General features: G+C 48.3%; 1 protein-coding gene across 1 annotated transcript; it reads left to right on the top strand.

Annotated features, from left to right (window-relative positions):
* Positions 1–1,024: 1,024 nt before the first annotated feature.
* MINPP1 (multiple inositol-polyphosphate phosphatase 1) lies at positions 1,025–18,970 on the top strand. The gene is made up of 5 exons (XM_032694365.1): positions 1,025–1,606; positions 2,670–2,858; positions 3,222–3,319; positions 4,578–4,711; positions 15,238–18,970. The coding sequence occupies exons 1-5, from the start codon at positions 1,060–1,062 to the stop codon at positions 15,635–15,637; spliced, it is 1,368 nt and encodes a 455-aa protein (XP_032550256.1). The 5' UTR covers positions 1,025–1,059; the 3' UTR covers positions 15,638–18,970.
* The last annotated feature ends 301 nt before the right edge of the window (positions 18,971–19,271 follow it).

A 19,271-nucleotide genomic window follows, 5' to 3' on the forward strand; every position in this document is an offset into this window, starting at 1 on the left:
TGAGACCTAGCACATCTGGGACACGGGAGCCCATCTGCTCCATGGGGTTTACTCTGAGTTTTATACGCAAAGAAAACGTACCTTTTCTCTGCCTTTCATTCCTTACTGCAGTCGATCCAGTTGCTCTGCCTGGCGTTGTTGGCGCCCGCACAGAGAACATAAACCTTTCCCCTCGTGTCTGATACAGCGGGTAAGCCTCTATGGGTTTACGGAGCTCCGTGCAGTCCGTGAGGCTCCGCAGAGGCAAAGGAAGTACAAAAATAGGCCTGACGGCTCATGGCTCCCCTCGGGGGTCCCGCCACTCCCCCGCCGGGTGCGAGTGTCCCGGGCTGAGGGGGTGAAGCCGGGAGGGGACAGCTCTGTACGAGACGCTCGGCTGAGGGGCGGCTCCTGAGGGGGGTAAAGCCGGGAGGGGACAGGTCTGTACGAGACCCCGGGCTGAGGGGCGGCTCCTGAGGCGGGTGAAGCCGGGAGGGGACAGGTCTGTACGAGACCCCGGGCTGAGGGGCGGCTCCTGAGGGGGGTAAAGCCGGGAGGGGACAGCTCTGTACGAGACCCCGGGCTGAGGAGTGGCTCCTGAGGCGGGTGAAGCCGGGAGGTGGGCGGCTCTGCTTCGCTCCGCCGGAGTACGAGACCCCCGGGCTGAGGCGTGTGAAGCCGTGAGGAGAAGGCTCCGCTCCGCCTGGGCACGAGACCCCCGGGCTGAGGCGACCTGTGAAGGGGCGGGTGAAGCCGTGAGGGGTTGGGTTGGCTCGGCTCCGCCTCGGTACAAGACCCCCAGACTGAAGCGAGTGAAGCCCTGAGGAGGCGGTTCCTTCACCTGGCTATGAGTGTCCCGGGCTGGGGCGGTCCCGGGGGTGGGTGCAGCCGTGAGGGCGCGGCTCCGCTCCTCCCGGCTATAAGAGCCCCGGGCTGGGGCGGTCCCGGGGGCGGGTGCAGCCGTGTGGGCGCGGCTCCGCTCCTCCCGGCTATAAGAGCCCCGGGCTGGGGCGGTGCCTCCCGCGGGTGAAGCCGTGAGGAGGCGCCGCCGCTCCGCCTCTTCCTGCGGCAGTCGCCGCCATGGCGCCGTGCCGGGCAGCCGCCTCTCTCCTCCTCCTGGTGCTCCTCGTCCTGCGGCCGGCGAGTGCGGGCTTGAGCGGCTACTTCGGCACCAAGTCCCGCTACGAGGAGGTGAACCCGCACCTGGTGCGCGACCCGCTCTCGTTGGGTCCTGGCGCGATCGAGTCGCCGCCCGCCACCTGCGCTCCTCTGCAGCTCCGCGCCGTGCTCCGGCACGGCACCCGCTACCCCACGGCCGGGCAGGTCCGCCGGCTGGGCGAGCTGCACGCCCGGCTGCTCCGCCGGCCCTCGGAGCCCGCAGCCTGCCCCGCCGCCGCCGCGCTGGCCGCCTGGCCCATGTGGTACGAGGAGAGCCTGGACGGGCGGCTGGCGCCGCAGGGCCGGCGCGACATGGAGCAGCTGGCCCGCCGCCTGGCCGCCCGCTTCCCCGCGCTCTTCGCCGCCCGCCGCCGCCTGGCGCTGGCCAGCAGCTCCAAGCACCGCTGCCTGCAGAGCGGGGCCGCCTTCCGCCGCGGGCTCGGGCCCGACCTCAGCCTCGGCGGCGACGGTGAGTCCGGCACACCCGACCCCGTTCCCTGCGAGCGCCCCGCGCCCTCCTAGAAGGTTAAGGGAGTCCCACAGCCTCCCTGAGGGAGTCCCAGCTCTCCCGAGGGGGTTGAGGGGCTCCTGTGCTCTCACCGAAGGAGCCCCCCCTGCTCCCAGAGGGAGATCCGTGCCCTGGCTGAAGGATTCCCGTGTTCTTCCAGTGGGGCTGGGGAAGTCCCCGGGAGGCCTTCCCTGAGGGATTCCCGTCTCTCCCCAAGGGGATGGGGCTGTCCCGTACCCTCCCAGAAGGAGAGAGGCTGAGGACTCAGAGAGGGTCTCAAGACAAGAGGGCATGGTCTCAAGTTGTGCCAGGGGAGGTTTAGGTTAGATATTAGAAAGAATTTCTTTACAGAGAGGGTGGTCAGACATTGGAATGGGCTGCCCAGGGAAGGAGTGGATTCTCTGTCCCTAGAGATTTTTAAAAAGAGACTGGATGTGGCACTTAGTGCCATGGTCTAGTAATCACAGTGGTAGTGGATCAAGGGTTGGACTTGATGATCTCAAAGGTCCCTTCCAACCCAGCTGATTCTATGATTCTAGGGGCTGGCAGAGTCCTGTGCCCACCCTGAGGGAGCTGCATGTTCCCCTCTGGGAAACTCCCAAGCCCTCCTTGAGGGATTCCCAGTTCTACCAAAGGGCCTGGGGGTGTTCCATGCCCTCCATGAGGGAGCCCCCAGCAGTCCCTGAGTAGCTGAGGGAGATGCATGCCCTCACTGAGGGATTTCCAACTCTCCCAAAGGAGCTGGAGGAGCCCCACACCCTTCCTGAGGGGTTGCAGGTGTCCCATGCCCTCCCTGAGGGGCTGGAGGAGCCCTATGCCCTCCCCGCTGACCTGTGGCTGAGGGAAGCCATAAGCCCAATGCCATGTCCCCCATGCCCAGGCTGAGGGGGCCCTGCACTCTGCGTGCCCTCCGTGGGGACACTGCAGTGGTGGGCAGACTGTCCCCAGGAGGGTGTCGGGGTGGCCGGGTGCTGGTGCCCTTGGGGATGGCGGTGCTTCTCCTGATGCCCACGTTTGCTTTCAGAGGTGGAGGTCCAAGTGAACGATTCCTTGATGCGGTTTTTCGATCACTGCGCCAAGTTCGTAGCCCTGGTGGAGGAGAACGATGCAGCCATGTGCCAGGTGAGCGCCTTCAAAGAGGGGCCCGAGATGAAGAAGGTCTTGGAGAAGGTCGCGAGTGCCTTGTGTTTGCCAGTGGAGGAGCTAAATGCAGGTAAGGGGTTCCTGTTACAGGTGACTTTGGCTCCGAGTCTGGCCGAGAACGACTTCCAAGACTTATAGTTATGCAGAGTAGGTAATTTAGAGTGTGCTGTAAGTTGGAGACACAGCCTCTAATTAAATGCATGAGGCTGTAAGTGTACGTTGGTGTTGCAGTAATGAATGATTGCTAGTTACTGGTCGGAAGAAGATGATGTTTGAAAACATCTCTCCCTTAGATTGAGCCAACTTTATCTTTGTTTGGAGGGATTTGAGTGTTATTCTTTTAATTCCGCTTTCTGGAGTGGGCAAGTTGAGAGAAAGTTGCTACTTGTGCAGCAGTGCTTTATCTTTTGCTTGTTTGTTGGATTTATTGCAGATCTTGTTCAAGTGGCTTTTCTCACCTGCTCTTATGAGTTGGCTATAAAAAATGTGACCTCCCCCTGGTGTTCACTCTTCACTGAAGAAGATGCCAAGGTATGTGGGGCTCAGAGCAACTTGGAATAGTGGAAGGTGTCCCTGCCCATGGCAAGGTGTTGGAATTAGATAATCTTTAGGGTCCTTTCCAACCCAAACCATTCTGTAATGTGCTAAAAGGGAGAGATACTTGAGAAGCCTTCAAAAGATGCCATAATGTTCAGATTTAACTCTCTGCACAGTCAGAAGTTGTGTTTTGTTAAGTCAAGAGGCACAAAACTTACTTTGTTCTCCAAAGAACTCCAAATTAATCAAGCAGCAAGACTGAAATATCCTTTATTCAGACTTGAGTGCTGGTGCAGTCTTGATTTGTCCTGATATAAATTGTCTTTTCCTGTTGTACTTAATTCATATAATACTTATTTCTGTGGCATCAGAAAAACTCTGGACAGCTTTCATATGATAAAATCATATGATAGAATTTATTCCAGAGGACATTAAATGAGGTCTTCTAGGGTCTCTTAGGACTCTTTTTATATGGTTTTGGGGACTATCAGATATCTAAACCAAATGCCTGTTAATAAAACCCAGTGGAACCCAGATAAATGAGACAAATGTTTATTCTTCACCTTTCAAAAAGTGTTTGATGTACTCTTTAATGTTCTGTAAGGCTTCCCAGAGGCTGTTAAGGAAATTTCCACCCTCAGGAAAGAGAGGAGACCTCTGCATGGGTAGGTGGTTGGCTAAAGAGTAGGCAATGGAGTTAGGAGGATCAGGATCACCATGGGCTTCTGTGAGACCCACTCTGTTAAATGTGTTTATAAATAACTCACCAACGAGGTGGGAAACAACTTTGATGGCAGGAACTGTAAGCAAAGGAACAGAGAACAGGGAGAGCACTGTGTGCTTCTGCATAAATCCAAGGCACAGTTGTGTCTGTTTGAGGTGTGTGCACATCTCCAGGATGTCAAACCAGAGAAGCTCAGCTGAAGGTGTGGGATGGCTTCTGTGGGAAGGGTGGTGAGCTCAGGGCACAATCAGAAATGCTAAAAAAGCAGTGGATAGTGGTTGTCTTGTGATGTGCAGCACCTCAGCTGGCTGGGAGGGGGGTCAGGTGCTGAATGTGGTGGCTCTTCAGCCTGATCTGTTTTTTTAGATCTGCTTTTATGCTGAAGTTTCAACTGGAGCCTGCATGTTTGGGGTTGATTTTGGGTCAGCTTTGTCCATTTCTTTTGGTGTGTGGCAGCATCATTGCTCCAGGTTGGGGGGCTTGTTTTCCCTCAGAGCTCACAGGTGTTTATTATTGCACTGCCTTTAGGTCCTGGAATACCTGAATGACCTGAAGCAGTACTGGAAGAGGGGATATGGCTATGACATCAATAGTCGCTCCAGCTGCATTTTATTCCAAGATATCTTCCAGCATTTGGACAAAGCAGTGGAAGAGAGCAAAAGGTAAATCAAAAGGCCTCAGTGTATTGAGTATTAGTTTTCTGTGGTCAGTCCTGAGCTGGATATCGTGTGAATAGAAGCTCAGTACTTTACTTCCAAATATGACAATGTTAGGAGAGTTTGAACCAGGTGAATTTTAACAGAGATAATGCAATTTTTAAGGGAACAGTATTACTTTGAAGTGTATATATACTCTTGTGCCCAGCTCCTGTAATTCCATCTTTTAACTTGCTGATCCACAACTTGCCTTTGTGGACAGCCAGCTGCTGTCTGATAGTGGTGTTCTCCTCCTGCACAGTTTGAGAAGAGACCATTGAGTTAAAGCACTGAGGTTGTTTTGTTTAAAGTGTCCTTGTTAAAAACCATTTGTGGCAAAAATGGTAAACTGTGGGCTGAAAGCACCCCCATGACACATTGTGGCAGACTGTCTGTCTGTCTGTGTCTGTTTGGCTTGAGTCTCTTGTGTTATTAAACCTTTCTGTTCACATTAAAGGCGTTGAAATGCAATTACAGAAAATAATTATTACAGATCAATCCCGACAGTGACTTTTAGACCAGAACAGGCTGTTGCAGGATCCAAGAGGCTGGAGAGGGAACTGCAAACCAGCCTTCTTGTAACCTGCACTGTTGGAACTAGGGAAGGGCAGACTTTAGGGGATACACTCAGTGTCTTGTAAGAACAGGAAAAAGACACTTCTCCTCAAATTGGGTTCACATGACAAATGGAGCCATTTACAACACAGTCACTAGTTCAGCCCATCAGTCTGAGACCTCTGCCTGGGATATTTAGTTTCCCACTGTTTAGGGTGTTTAATTTCCCATCCTCTCACAGCAAAGACACAATTTGGGAGCAGCACTGGAGCTGTAGGAAGATATTAGGCTTTACAAGTAACTGTTGGTAGGCTCGAAGATGCAATACCCAGGTGCCCTCAAAGGGTGGTGCCCTGATAAAGTCATTTGTCTTGGATTATTGCCAGGATTTGACAAACCACTCTGTGTCAGTGGAAGAACAGTAGCAGTGGCTCTCCAGCCACTGTGTTGTGCAGTCCTCAGAACTGCCTCTGTAGTGTCATGGACCTGACCATCCCTGTGCTTGCTCAAAAATGACAGGGGAGATGCCTGTGCTATTTTTGGGTGGTGTTCACTCCTCTGAGGCTGTAGCAGTTGGGGTTTGGGAGCTGTTTGGTGTTGCTCTTGTCTCGTGTGGATTGGTTTGATGGGGAGAAGTAAAACAGGGACAAAACTGGGATCAGTTTTGATTCACTTACAGGTTGGGATGTCTGTGTCACAGAATCACCTGCATTTGCTTTCATGTGCTGATAACTTTGAGAAAGCTGCTTTAAATGGTAATTTATGATCTGTGTGCATGTTCCTCTTGCCAACTGAACAATTACAAATTCACAGTTCAGTGATCAGTCACGTGAATTAATACCTTGGCAGATTAGTATGGAAATGTTGAAAAAAGTACATGATATCAAGGATATGACCATTAGATTGTATACATACTGTGCCATTAAATACTTGCTAAAAATTGATAAGTAACTTTGAATTGCAACCAGCAAATTCAGCTTTGGGGTTGATACGTAAGCACTGGACCCCTCTAGAGCCAGGCTGGGTTGAGGAATTGTGCTGTGGTGTCTGGAAGTGGAAGGTTGGTGTGGGAGTGGTGACACCTTTTTGGTAGTGATGGAGTTAAAGCAGTGGTTGTGCTACACCACTGTTTATTTAAACTCTTTCAACGTCCTAGAAGAGCTGATGGGAAAATCAATTAGAGCAGGGGCCATTAACACCCTGTTGGGAATGGAGGATTGGAGGATTGCTGTGTCTGTCAGGATGAGCAGGAAGAAGTGCAGGTTAACAGATGAACAGCAAAGGAAGGCCCTTGGGCTGCTCTGTCCTTCTGAAATCTGAGGCAATAAAAAAAAAACCCCAACAAAACCAACCCTGAATCACAGACTTTGATGTCACTGAACCATGTCCCCAGGTGCCCCATCCAGATGTGAGGATGTACCTTGAGTCATCAATTTTGTTTCCTTTCAGTGGAATTTACTCTTTGAACGGTGACAGCCTTTCCATCCTTATATTCCATGCACTGGTCACAGCTGTGTGTAAGGCATCCCTGTATGTTAAGTAGTAATTTAAAACCCCCAAAAAAGCTGTAAGAAAATGTTCTCATTTCCTGAGAAGTGGATCAGCAGTGCTGCATCAGGAGCTGGGAAGAGCAGACCTTTAAGGTATCCAAAGGAATGGTATAACTTCATCCTGCCTTCCAGCCTTGGCTGTGGAAGTTCAGTTGCAATCCCTGGGGCTCTCGTGGTGTTTTGCCATCACAGAGGGAAGCGGGCAGTGAGTGTGAAGGGTCAGGACCCTAAATCTTGCAACATTCCAAGCTGGGTGAGCAGGCTCGAGGACGAGCATCCTCCTGAGCAGGAAGCGGCAGCTCCCGGAGCGCGGAGCCGGGCGCTGAAGGAGTGTGTTACTCCGCTCCACAACGGAAGGTGGCAGTCGTAAAGCACTGGAGACGCGGGAGTAACCTGGGTTGGGTAACCCTGCAGAGGATGTGGGAATCTGCCGCGGTGTTGGAACGCCTTGTCTCTCTTGGGATCTAGGGAGCGGAGGTGCGGCTAATCCTTTTCCATCTGGGAGAGAGGCTTAGCCCAGATGCCGCGGCCATGGGAGAGTACAAATGAAAACAAAATGTGCAACCACCAGTGTTAATAACAGAAAATATTTGTGTGTGAGCATCTCTTCTTTCTCTTTGTGGTGGTGTTCACCTTCAGGGCGACGGGTTAAATATTTTTGCAGCAATTCCTTACTCAGAAAACGAACTTTTGTGATGATAAAATGTCTCTTAGAGGAATGCTGTTCCAATTTGACAATGTTTAACATTGATTTGTATCTGGCTTTTTGCTCTAAAAACTTAAGAACAGGAAATTTACTTCCAACTGCCCCAAGATCTCTTTTCTTTCTGGAAAGCTTAGATTGGGCTATCCAAAAGTAGAAAGAGAAGCATTTGTGTTCCAGCAAGAAGCTGAGGGATCTGGATTGTCTGTTCTGCTCCAGGCTTGGCAGTAGAGAACAGTGTTGGCAATGCTGTATTTTCATGGAATACTTTGTGTTTCTGTTGAATAGCTTTGTCCTGTTTTCATTCCCAGTTACTGCAAAATTAAAAAGAGCAACGTTGCTTTTATTGTAACCCCTTTTCTCCCATTAAGTGATTGCTGACCTTGCAACCTGCTCACCTTCTTACCAGTCTGTAAGGAAATGTCATGAGCCCATTTCTAGGGAGAGGTTGGGGACCAGGGCTCTCTTCCATACAAATTTTCTTAAGTACAAAAAAAATGCATTAATTAAATGTACCACAAGGTTTGCACATAAAATGAAGCCAAGTGATTTGCTGTGCTGAAACAGCATTCTTGGGCAGTTGTCTTAGTCCATAAAGCACTTTATTTTTTGTGAAGGCATAAGAATTGTGATTTTTCCCAGGTCTTCCTGCTAGGGATAGAAAATAGTCAGGCTATGCAACTGTATGGCAAAGAAGCTAACTGGGAATTCTTCCTCACTGTTGATTTTCCCAGCAGTTTAGTGAAGAGTATTCTGCAAACAGTGTGTTGATGAGAAATCTGTGTGTTTTGGTAGTTAATGTAATATGAAGCTGCTAATCTGATTTTAAAAGCCTTTGCAGCCACACACTTGGGCAAGGGTGGATTTGCAAATGGGTTGTGGCACGATTTAAACATATCAACTATTCACTATAACTGTTTCAAACTTTGTCTTTTTCCCTTCTGGCTTCAAATATTTAACAATTCTGCCCTTCTTGCTCGTGAAAGAATATGAAATCCCAGTTATTATGGATTGCCATAAGGATCTGGAAATTGGGAGGCATGCTTTGGGCAGCCTTGTATGGATGGCAAATACCAACCAGGCTACACATATACATTGCAAAATATTTGGGGGTTTCCTCTGAGCGAAAGCAGGTTCAAGGTATTTAAAAAAAAGACTTATTTGAATGTAGTTCAAGATCAAGTGAAGGTGATCTCTGTGAGTTATACCAGGCTAAGCTGTAAGGTAAACAGACTAATTTGGCAATTTACTGGTAGTTTTTATTGTTCCCTGTAATTTGCCATCCTCTTTCAGGTCACTTCCCCACGCAATTGGTCACCTTTCAGTAGTCATTGACTGCTGTGCTCTCACTGCTCCTCCAAACCTGTGACTCAGTGCAAAAGAACACAATGCGTGATCTAAAATCACTTAATTATTCAAAACTCTTTTTATAGCCTGTACAAAGGGAACAAAGCCAAAAAGCTCCACGGGAAGTAGAAATGAAATAATGTAAAGAACCCTTTTGTTCAGATTCGAATTGTTCTGTCATTTCTTTTGCTCAAACCCCTTTGTTGCTGCTGGGATCCCACGTTTGCACAGTGCAGGGCTGTGGCTCTGGGTGCATCAGCAGGTTCAGGCTGTCCTGTGAGCTGTTCATCTGTCTGCCTAGAACTACATATTTCAAGTGTTTCTTGGGCCTTTCAGTCTGCCCAGGATGTGCTTAAATCTCTCCTTAGTTACCCACCCAATACATGCTTGCTCAGGACTGCTCTGAAAAAGTATCTCAGCAACTTTTATAGAGTTGTATGGTTTGATGTAAGCAATTAAAAGCCCAAACAAAACAGTAACAAAACTAACACACCAAGGGACTGATCTAAGCAGTGTCCACCTTGGGCAGGAAGGGTTTGACAAGTGGCAAGACCCTCTTGATTTGGTTTGGGCTCATTGTAATGAATGAACACTCAGCATCAATGTGCTGCTGGTGCACTAATGCATCTCATCTCTGAGGTGTGAAAGAACAGAGAGGTGGGATCATCCAAAAAACAGCCTTTGGAAGTGCAGAAGCTCTGAAGTGAAACCCAGTAAAGCCTAATTAGCTGAGTGGTAAACTCTTTCAGGACTAGATAAGAACTGTTGGTTTTTAATGAGCTTTGTGTGGTCCCTTCAGCTGGTCAAGTTTGCCTTTGTCGTGAGTGAGCTCGTGTGTGGCCTTGTTGGAAAAGAAGAAACGTTTTACCTTGTCGGTATTTGTGGTGGCTCTGAGCAACACCACTTCTTAATATTTCTGCTGCCCTTTGAGTCCCACCACTGCCACTGCATTCCCTGTTCTCTGCTGGTTCCCTGTAGGTTTAAGGTTCCTCCAGCTGTTTTTCCTAGAAATAAATCACAGGGAGGGGGGAAGGATGAATTCATCCTGCAGCTGGAAACAGGTTTTGGAGTGTTTAGTCCTGGCTCTTTTATTAGGGAGAAAAAGGACAGAATGTAATCTAAGCTTGCTTGTTAAATAGGTGTTAAAACTTAAATTCTTTGAACTTGTTGGAGGGATTTTTACACGAGGTTTGAAGGTTTTGCTGTAGGAAATGTCTTCTTATCCCACTGTTTCCCAGGCTTTGTGTTATCTCTAACTGAAAGTCATATCAGCACTTAGGAAATACGGTTTGGTTAAAAGAAACATCACTTTGGATATGGAACAAATGAACTGTCAGTAGTCCTGGGAAAGGTAGGAATGATGTGCTGTTGAGGGTGGGCGAGCTGGTGCAGAAGATTGCAGGTTAAACCCGAATCTACTGAGAATGACAAGAACTAGAACTTGCCTGGATGATAAATCCGATGTCTGTGCTTTCCCACCATGCCTTATTTTTTTTTCCCCGTGGTGAGACTTGGCTTTTGGGGTTGTGCTGATGAATTGTTCAGCTGTGGTCAGATTTACTTAAAAGGTAAAAATAACACCTAAAAGCCCAGTGTGGGTGGTCCAGTAGCTGGAGCTGCCACATGTCTCCAGTGAACCCTGAGTAAGCCCTTGAGAGCCACTGCTGCTCACTTGGAAGCGCCCCATGAAATGGGTACGAAACCAGCCTGCAGCAATCACTTTTACACAAGCTCTTAATATTTTATGGTAGAGTTTTATGCAACTGCATTCAAAGGTGGAGGTTTATTCAGTGGGCTTTCCCTGCTGAGTTCACAGGAGTGGGTTGAAGGACCGGTGGCAGTTGCCAGAGTACAGTGTTGAGAACTTTGATGCTTCCAACGCGATGCTGAGTCATGGATTGATTGTGAAGCAGATTGAGTGAGTGTGGAAACATCAGGCCTTTCTTCTAATATTTATTAGCCTGTGCTACTGTTATGAGTTTATCAGTGATTTGTGGCTTGTCCTGCCTTTATCAGAGATGTAGGGACAGCAGTAACCTTTGCCTGCGTGCATTCTCTGAAGAGGCAATCTGTCACTCTCACCACAATTAAAAATATTGCTGTTTTAACCTTGATGGCCACTTTTATTGTCATCATTAGATGATATGAAACCCCATTTGAACTGGAGTCCTGACCCCAGAGGCTGAACAGGGAGTGCTTGAGCAGTCTGGGAAGTGAGGCACCAAGACACCTCTACTGTGTTAGAGGGTGTTGAAGACTCAGGATTGTGTCATATCAGGAAACAACAGTTTTAATCCTCATTAAAATAATCCGGTGGGATACTTGTGAGTGGGAGAGGTTTGTTTGGCCTCCCAGGACAGTTTGGCCACTCAGCATGAGCATTTCATGAGACTAAAGCAGGTGAAGTAAAAACTCAAGTTACAATGAGAACAAGCACCTTGTTTAGTCCTTCTTTTGTCTTCAGGAGCTTTTCTTTCCTTGTTCTTATAAACTTTTCTCTGTATGTGCTATAACTTGTTTCCTGCTTCGGAAACATATGTCTTGCTGGTTTTTTAACTCAGATATTCACCATCTTTTTGGTGATTTACTTCCATTTCAACATTCCTGCTAGCTGGAAGATGGAGCCAAACCTTGCTTAAAGCCAGCACTGATAGCCAGAATGTTAATTTTTTTTTTTTTTTGGTCTTAGCATTTCTGAAGCATTTTTTGGAGGGGTGGGATATGAAATCCACTCCCTGTGGAATGAATAATGTCTATGTAATGCTGGTTTTGGAGACTTTAGCAGCATATTTACATTACTGGCTTCCTTGCTTAGTAAACTGTAAAACTAAAAAGACCACCATGCAGCTGGGAGGACATGAAAATGTGCCAAGTTGCTAGAGCTGGGTGATATTACCCCAAGAGTCCTAAAAACTTGAAGGAAGTAGCTGAAATAAGAGCCAAGAAGCTTCTGGGGTCTGGCAGATGATGTGATGATTTAAATACAAATAATTAAATAATGGGGAGATGCAAAAAGCAGCTCCAGGAGAGAATCAGAATTACAGGCCATTCTTGTGGAAATAAAGCCCAAAACTAGTTTTGGTGAGCTCCTTGATGAACATGAGTAGTGTCAGTGAAAGGAAATCATGGCTCTTGGAGCTCTTAGGGGAAGGATCAGGGAGTATAAAATAGGGTGTTATGGGAGCCACAGTCATGATTTCCAGGCATCTTTCCACAGGTTTCCTTATCTAAAGAAATCATGTGGGTGGGGCTAAAGGGGAAAGGTCCTTACATGGGTAGAAATGAATAAAATTACAAGAAATGGAGGGTAGGGACAGCTGATGGATTTTTTTATTTTTCCTGGCAGAGATGGATCTGGAAGGATTTGCATGTTGTATATATAGAAAAAAGGAGGTGAGAAGTTCAGTGGCACTGCAAATGTGGCAGTTTTAGTCAAGATAAATAGAGGATGGATTGTTTCTACTGGGAAGGTTGTAAAGTTGGTGAGACCAGTCGGGCTGGGAAACTGCAGAGCTTTCAAGTAATCCCCACAGGAAAAACGATCTTATCACCTGTCAGGCAGAGTCTGGGATAAGTTACTGCTCAGGAGTCCAGTTTTGAGGTCACTGTAGCTGGAAAGAATATTATTGCAAGGCTGTAAGTAGAAAGGATTAAATGGGCCACAGCCTCTACAAATAGAACAAATTCAGAGCAGTGTGTGAAGCTGGGCAGCTCCTTGCCATAGGATGTTGCGTGTTAGAAACGTGTGTGGCTTTAAGGAGAGATTTGGCAAAGGAAAGATTGATTAGATGGGTGACCCAGGAGACCTCTGAGCTGGAAATTGCACGAGATCAAAGGAGCAGCCTTTTGTCTCCTTCCATTGGCATCTGTGTTTTGCTGCTGCTCCTCTTTGTTGACTGACAGAAGGGATGTGAACGTGTCCTAAAACCTAAAAATACTTCCCTGCAGGTGTATGTGGAGGGGCAGGATATACAGGGACTAGTCAAGTGAGTAAGAGGGCTGAACAAAGAACAGAGAGGGAAGAGAAAGGCACTGATGGATCCAAGAGCTTGACAATTTTAAAGTGACTGAAGAGGTCATAAATAGCAAGGGGAGAACGTAGGGAGAAACACTAATTTTGGAGAAGCTGGAAGAGGAGCTGTGGTGAACGTACAGCTCCTGGTGCACAGGTGGGAAAACCAGAATGTCCTCCATACAGAACCCCTCTGTGTTTGAATGCTGCTTCTTCTGAAGGGGAAACAGAGGCATGGTTGGGGTCTATCTTGGGATGTTTTGCCTGAGGGGAGAGTCTCAGACACGTGTGTACATACGTGCACAGGAGCGGAGGCAGAAGGACCCTGGGAGCAGCACGGTGCAGGGCGGGTCAGGCTCCCAAACACCATGGCCACATGGAGCTGGTGGGACCCAGCCTGTGCCAGCACTGAATTCCAGCTTATCTGATCCAAGTTCCAATCCACAGGCAGGTCTCCCAGTTAACCACTCTGGCATTGCTTTAGGTTGGAGCAGAGGAAACGCCTCCTCTTCGGGCCAATCGAGATGTGTCTCCCGAAAGCCAAGCACGTATTTACACGTGCTGGATCAAGTCACCTGGGCTCTATGTGCCACCTGGGATTGGTCCCCAAAAGCCATGATCCTCCTCTGGAGCAAGGGTCAAATATTCCTCTTGGCTGGTGCTTCCTGGCACAGCAAGCCAGCTCTTCTCTTCCCTTGGGCTGAGCAGTGTGTGTCCTTTTGTTGCACAAATGCTCCTCGTTTTAGTCTCTGTTCTTGGTACGAATCAGTGGCTTAACTGGCTGTGCTGTGTGCTGAGTGTCCTTCTTGACTAGCTGGCATCCTCACAACTTGGGAATAGCAGTATTCCTGCTTATAATTTGGACTAATAAATTGGGGAGGGACAACTGTTTTCTTCCAATGACTGGACTGCTATCTTCAGACTAAATTTGGGAAATGCTGATGATGGTCAGAAGAGAACTCTCACATCCAGTGAAGGGCTTGACTGTATGTTGACAAAGCTTTGCAGTGGGCTTAGTGATCTGCTGACCTTAACTGACTCCTGATGGGAGGAGGCAGTGCTATCTAAAAATCTGACATTTAATCCAAACCTGTTCTTCACTGTTGCTTGGTCACTGGATCATCCCATACCTGGGAAGAGCACAAGTGAGTGAGTTCACACCAGGAGTCAGAGATATGCTGAGTATAGAGATGCAAACCATTAATCTGTTTCTTTTGTTAGTCATATTAGGCTCTAGCAGTAGCCTAACTACATTTATTACAACTTAGAATCACAGAATCATTCAGGCTGGAAAAGGCCTTCAACACCACAGAGTCCCCCCTGTGCCCGATGCCCCCCTTGTCCCCCAGCCCAGAGCACTGAGTGCCACGGCCAGGCCTTCCTGGGACACTCCAGGGATGGGCACTCCAAACCTCCCTGGGCAGACCCTGCCAAGGCCTCACCACCCTTTCCAGCAACAAATTCCTCCTCCTGGCCAACCTGAGCCTCCCCTGGCACAGCTGGAGGCCGTTCCCTCTCCTCCTGTCCCTTGTTCCCTGGCAGCAGAGCCCGACCCCCCCGGCTCCCCCCTCCTGTCAGGGACTTGCAGAGCCAGAAGGTCCCCCCTGAGCCTCCTTTGCTCCAGGCTGAGCCCCCCCAGCTCCCTCAGCCGCTCCTGCTGCTCCAGCCCCTTCCCCAGCTCCGTTCCCTTCCCTGCACACGCTCCAGCCCCTCCGGGTCTCTGCTGTTGAGGGCCCAGAACTGGGCCCAGCCCTCGCGGTCCCTCAGCGGTGCCAGCACAGGGACAGGCACTGCCCTGGGCCTGTGCCCACACCGTGGCTGGCACAGCCCAGGGGCCCTTGGCCTTCTTGCCCCCCTGGGCACCCCCGGGCTCGTGTCCGGCCGCTGTCACCAGCACCCCCAGGGCCTTTCCCAGCTTTGCAGCCCCTCTGCCCCAGCCTGGAGCTGCAGGGGTTGGTGTGACCCAAGGGCAGGACCCGGCACTGGGCCTTGTTGTCCCTCAGCCCAGGGATCCAGCCTGTCCAGCTCCCTCTGCAGAGCCTTCCTGCCCTGCAGCACATCAACACTCCCACCCAACTTGGTGTTGCCTTACTTAGAGTGCACTCTACAGTTTCTGTAAGAATCGATGCCTTAAACTGAGACAAAATTTAGGAAGCTGCTTTTCAAACTGTCTGTGATAACTGATATTCCCAAGCAGGTTTTTCTCGGGGCTAAAGCAGGTTCGAGGTGTCCCTGAGCCTCGGCTGCTGGCAGCCGTGCACTGCGTCGGTGTGTTCGTTTGAAAGCCCAGGCTCTCGCTCATCCCTTGCGCTTTTTTCTTTTGTAGTTCAAAACCCATTTCTTCACCTCTGATTGTCCAAGTTGGGCATGCAGAGACACTCCAGCCCCTGCTGGCCCTGATGGGTTTCTTCAAAGACAAGGAGCCTCTCCTGGCCAACAACTTCGCCAGGCAAACGCACCGGAAGTTCCGCAGCGGCCGGATCGTGCCTTACGCGGCCAACCTGGTGTTTGTGCTCTACCACTGCGACCACGTGAACGCCTCCAGGGAGGAGTATCAGGTGCAGATGCTGCTGAATGAGAGACCAATGTCCTTCCACCACTCCAATGAAACCATCTCCACGTACGCCGACCTCAAGGACTACTACAGGGACATCCTGGAGAACTGCCACTTCAAAGAGGAGTGTGAACTGCCCAAAGTTAATGTGACTGCTGTGGATGAGCTGTGAGGGTGTTCTGCTTATTGATCTCAGTTCAACAGGCCTTGTAAACAAGCACTTTGGATGATTTGCTGCTGCTGTGTTAACTTTCTAGACTTGCAGATTGGGTGGGTTGTCTCAGCTCAGTGTGCTGGTTCCCTGTTGCATAAGCAGAACTACGAAAACAAATGCTGTAACAGGGAAGCTGCTGAGCATTTGTAACAAATATGTGATGCAAGACACAAGTCCCTGTGTGTTTATATGTACAAATAAGCTAAGTTCATTGGTCAGTCCCTCTGTGAATGTGCCATAGATGGATTTAAGAGCTAGGGCAGCTTCTGTTTTATCAGAGCTGCAGGTGGTTGGACTAATTCAATATTGCTTTGCACTGCCTGTGTTGCTTGCTGCTGTTTTCGTGTGCCAGGCATGAAATACTTCAAACTTGTGAGCTTTTTTTACTCTTTTTCCCAAGCTTGTTGAAGGGAGAGAGTACAGAGTCTTTCTTCACAGCTGCACAACTTCTGCCTGGACAGCACCATCTCTTTTTTTGGGGACATTTTAAAGCAGGAGGAGTTGCAGTGTTCCTGCATGCATTACCTGCCTGAAAAGGGGTGAGGAGTTAGGAATCTTAAAGTCCTCACCGACCCATCCCACATACCAAGTTAGCCTCCAGGGTAAGTAAATCATCTTTTAAAAGGAGTAAAAATAAACAGAAAGAAGTGAGGGAGTGGAAAGTAGCCACTCTTCCTTTAAGTTGCTCTGGGAGATGCAGCAGTTGTTCTCTAAAATAATCTGGGGTGTCCTTTCCATGTCACCCTCTGTTTCTGGTGTTGAATCTTTGGGCTGGGACATTTGGGGTAAGCTCTGCTATGGCTCTGAACAGCTTGGTCCTGCTGTCTAGGTGCTGGCAGTTTTCCCAGCAGCTCGGGATGGAAGGGATCTCTGGATGTCTCCAGCCTCCTGCTTGAAATGGGATTAATGCTAACCCTAAATCCAGGCAGATTTTGGACTATATAGGGATCTGGGTGAGACTTGACTTCTGCTGCCTTTAAGCCACCTCATTTGGTGCCACTTACATAGGCCTTATATGTTTGATGTGCCACCTTGGTTTTGAAGTGCAGCTGGTTTTAAAGAGATGAATTGTGTAGAAGGACTGATGATCTCTTAAAGCAACTGCTCTTAAAGTAGGTTCACTTGTGACTGAAAGCTGGGAAGTATTTTAGAGCTCTGCAGTGTGGCAGAGGGAGGAAAACTGAAGATAACTGATGAGAGGTGTCTGAAATGCAGGGAGTCAGATAAAATTCCTTCCTCAGCTGGAAGGGAATGGCTGTGTGAGCAGGTTGCCCCGAAGCAAATGAAGGTGTGGATTTATGGTGCTGGTAACTCCTGAAGTGTGTACTCTCACCCCACAGTGAGTGTTCCAGGGCTCAGCCTCTCCAAGTGAGCCGTGTTTTGCTGTGTTTCCTGGTGAGGGGGGGAAAAGGTTGGAATAAGTGATTATTACCACAGCATATCAGGAGCACTATATGTTTATACACTCATTTGCTGAGGGCTAAGTTCTTTTTGTGGGCTCACCTTCAGAACTGGGAATTTAACTGCTGCAAAAACAGAAAAGAGAAAGCCAACTTGGCTCAAAGCTGAGGAGTTAAACTTACTGTGTGATTTTTTTTTTTTTTTTTAATCTTTCTTGAGGACTTAGGCTTCTGTCACTCTTTTGTAATATGGCTTGTGGAAAAACACTTCAGATTTACATACCTGTGAGCTAAGGAGCCATCAAACACCTGTTTTTTTACTGTTGTTCTTGGAGTTAAGGGCAAACTACCTGGCCCTGTTTCATTAGTGCACCAGTAGCTGCAGAGACCAAGAGATTGCTCAATATACTGGCAAAATCTGGTGGGTATTCCAGCATTAACATCCCAGTGAAACACTTGGCCTGTGATGGCTCTGCAGCTCCCTCTGAAGCTGGTGACAAGGTTGGGGAGGAGTTCAGTGCTGTCACCAATGTGGGGATATAGGTCAGGATAATTGTCAAGCTCTGCATCTGACTTTACTGCTCTATAAGCTTTGCATGTCTCCTTTTTCACATGATCCTGCCTTGGGACCGAGTCAACTGATGGTAATAGCTGTGACTGATGCCAGTTAGGGACTTGGTTGCAACATTTGAAGCGAGCTACAAAGAAATGAACCTTTGTTTAAAGGCAGTTGAGTTTGGAAATAGCAGATAGCAGAGTGAGAAAATCCACCTCTGAACAAATATTTTTTTTTTTCTGTGAGTCAGTCGCCCTGTGATGATTCATGGACAGAAAGGATGAAAGCCTGACTATGGGAGATGGATGGAGGATTCTGTTGTCAGTTCAGCAAGACTGATTTTAAGACATCACATTTGTTAAAAGATACATCCTTTTTCCTTGTGGAGGGAGGAGTACAGTGCACTTGACTGCTTTTTTGACTGTGTGCCAGGTGAGGTGGAGGAACCAAAAAATTCCTTCTGCAGTGGAGTATCACGTGCTGCTCCATTAGCAGGTTGATGCTGTGCTTAAATTCTGTGCAAAGGATGGTTCCTCAGGGGCTATTCCCTGTTTTACCCTGGAGTGCAGGTCTGTCACACCTCCAGCCAAGCACATCTGGCTTCAGTGGTGTCAGCAATTAACTGAAAAGGGAAATGTGCTGCCTGGGCTCTGGTCTGGGTTTAGAGGATGCTCTGACTCACCCCTTTGGCACAATTGGAGGCTCAATGTGGAAACTTTGCACCAGTAGAAGTGTTGGGACATGTAAATACTCTGGGCCCTTAATGTGATTTTTATCACCGGGGAGGTGACTTCACTCTGACCCTTTTATCTGGTTAACACAGACACTTGTTTAGACACTGGAATGGATTAAAATATTCCTATCGAGCTGGGCACTAGCTCAGTGTGAGCAGTGCTTGAAGAGGCTGCCACATCTCCTGGCATAGCACATTCCCACATCCTGCAAGAAAAACAATGCTTTCTCCTCCTTTACCTTGCCTCTGGATGCCTCATCTCAGTCTTCTGTCAAGGACTCTTTGCAACCTTTCTCAAACTGGAAGCTTTCACTGATGGAAAATACTGACAGTGTTCTTGGCTGCTGGCCTTAAATATGTGTGAAATGTGTTTTAATTTGTTAAATGTCTAATCTTTCTGGCAAATCAGGTTTTTTTTCCTCCTAGAAGGTACTGCTGTCGAGCTGGCCAATGCCAATTTGTAAGAATAATGGCACTAACTGGATGAATTTTGAGAACTTACTGTGGATTTGTGGTGAAGTAAAACTGCACCCTTCTTTCATCTCTGATCTCCAGTATCATGGCTGTATTCTGCTTCAAAATACATTTGGTGGGTTGATATTGCTTATGTTGGTGTCTCTGATTATTTTAAGTGTTCAAATTAATGGTTAATAGAAAATACCTTAATTGGGTTTTTACTCTCATATTTTGAGGGAAGTGTAAAGATTTACTCTTGTTTCCAGGAGCCCTGGTTTAAAACAACAGCAGCAGTTTTCTGGCAGGGTTTTTGCAGATGCAGAAAGGATGTGATGACTGAACAGCATCTTTGATCAAGTGCTGTTTCTGCATTTTCTATGAAGATGTGCTAGTCTGTAAGGTGGAAATAGAAAATAATTGAGGCTGTTTTGTTTAAAACAAAGAAAC

Source organism: Chiroxiphia lanceolata, chromosome 8, assembly GCF_009829145.1.
Source record: "Chiroxiphia lanceolata isolate bChiLan1 chromosome 8, bChiLan1.pri, whole genome shotgun sequence".
Lineage (NCBI taxonomy): Eukaryota > Metazoa > Chordata > Aves > Passeriformes > Pipridae > Chiroxiphia > Chiroxiphia lanceolata.

Excerpts from the sequence above, each read along its gene's own strand:
- MINPP1 (XM_032694365.1), top strand. The coding sequence starts at position 1,060 with ATGGCGCCGTGCCGGGCAGCCGCCTCTCTCCTCCTCCTGGTGCTCCTC. Across the intron at positions 2,859-3,221 it reads AGTGGAGGAGCTAAATGCAG|ATCTTGTTCAAGTGGCTTTT; the intron begins GTAAGGGGTTCC and ends GATTTATTGCAG. Across the intron at positions 4,712-15,237 it reads GCAGTGGAAGAGAGCAAAAG|TTCAAAACCCATTTCTTCAC; the intron begins GTAAATCAAAAG and ends TTTCTTTTGTAG.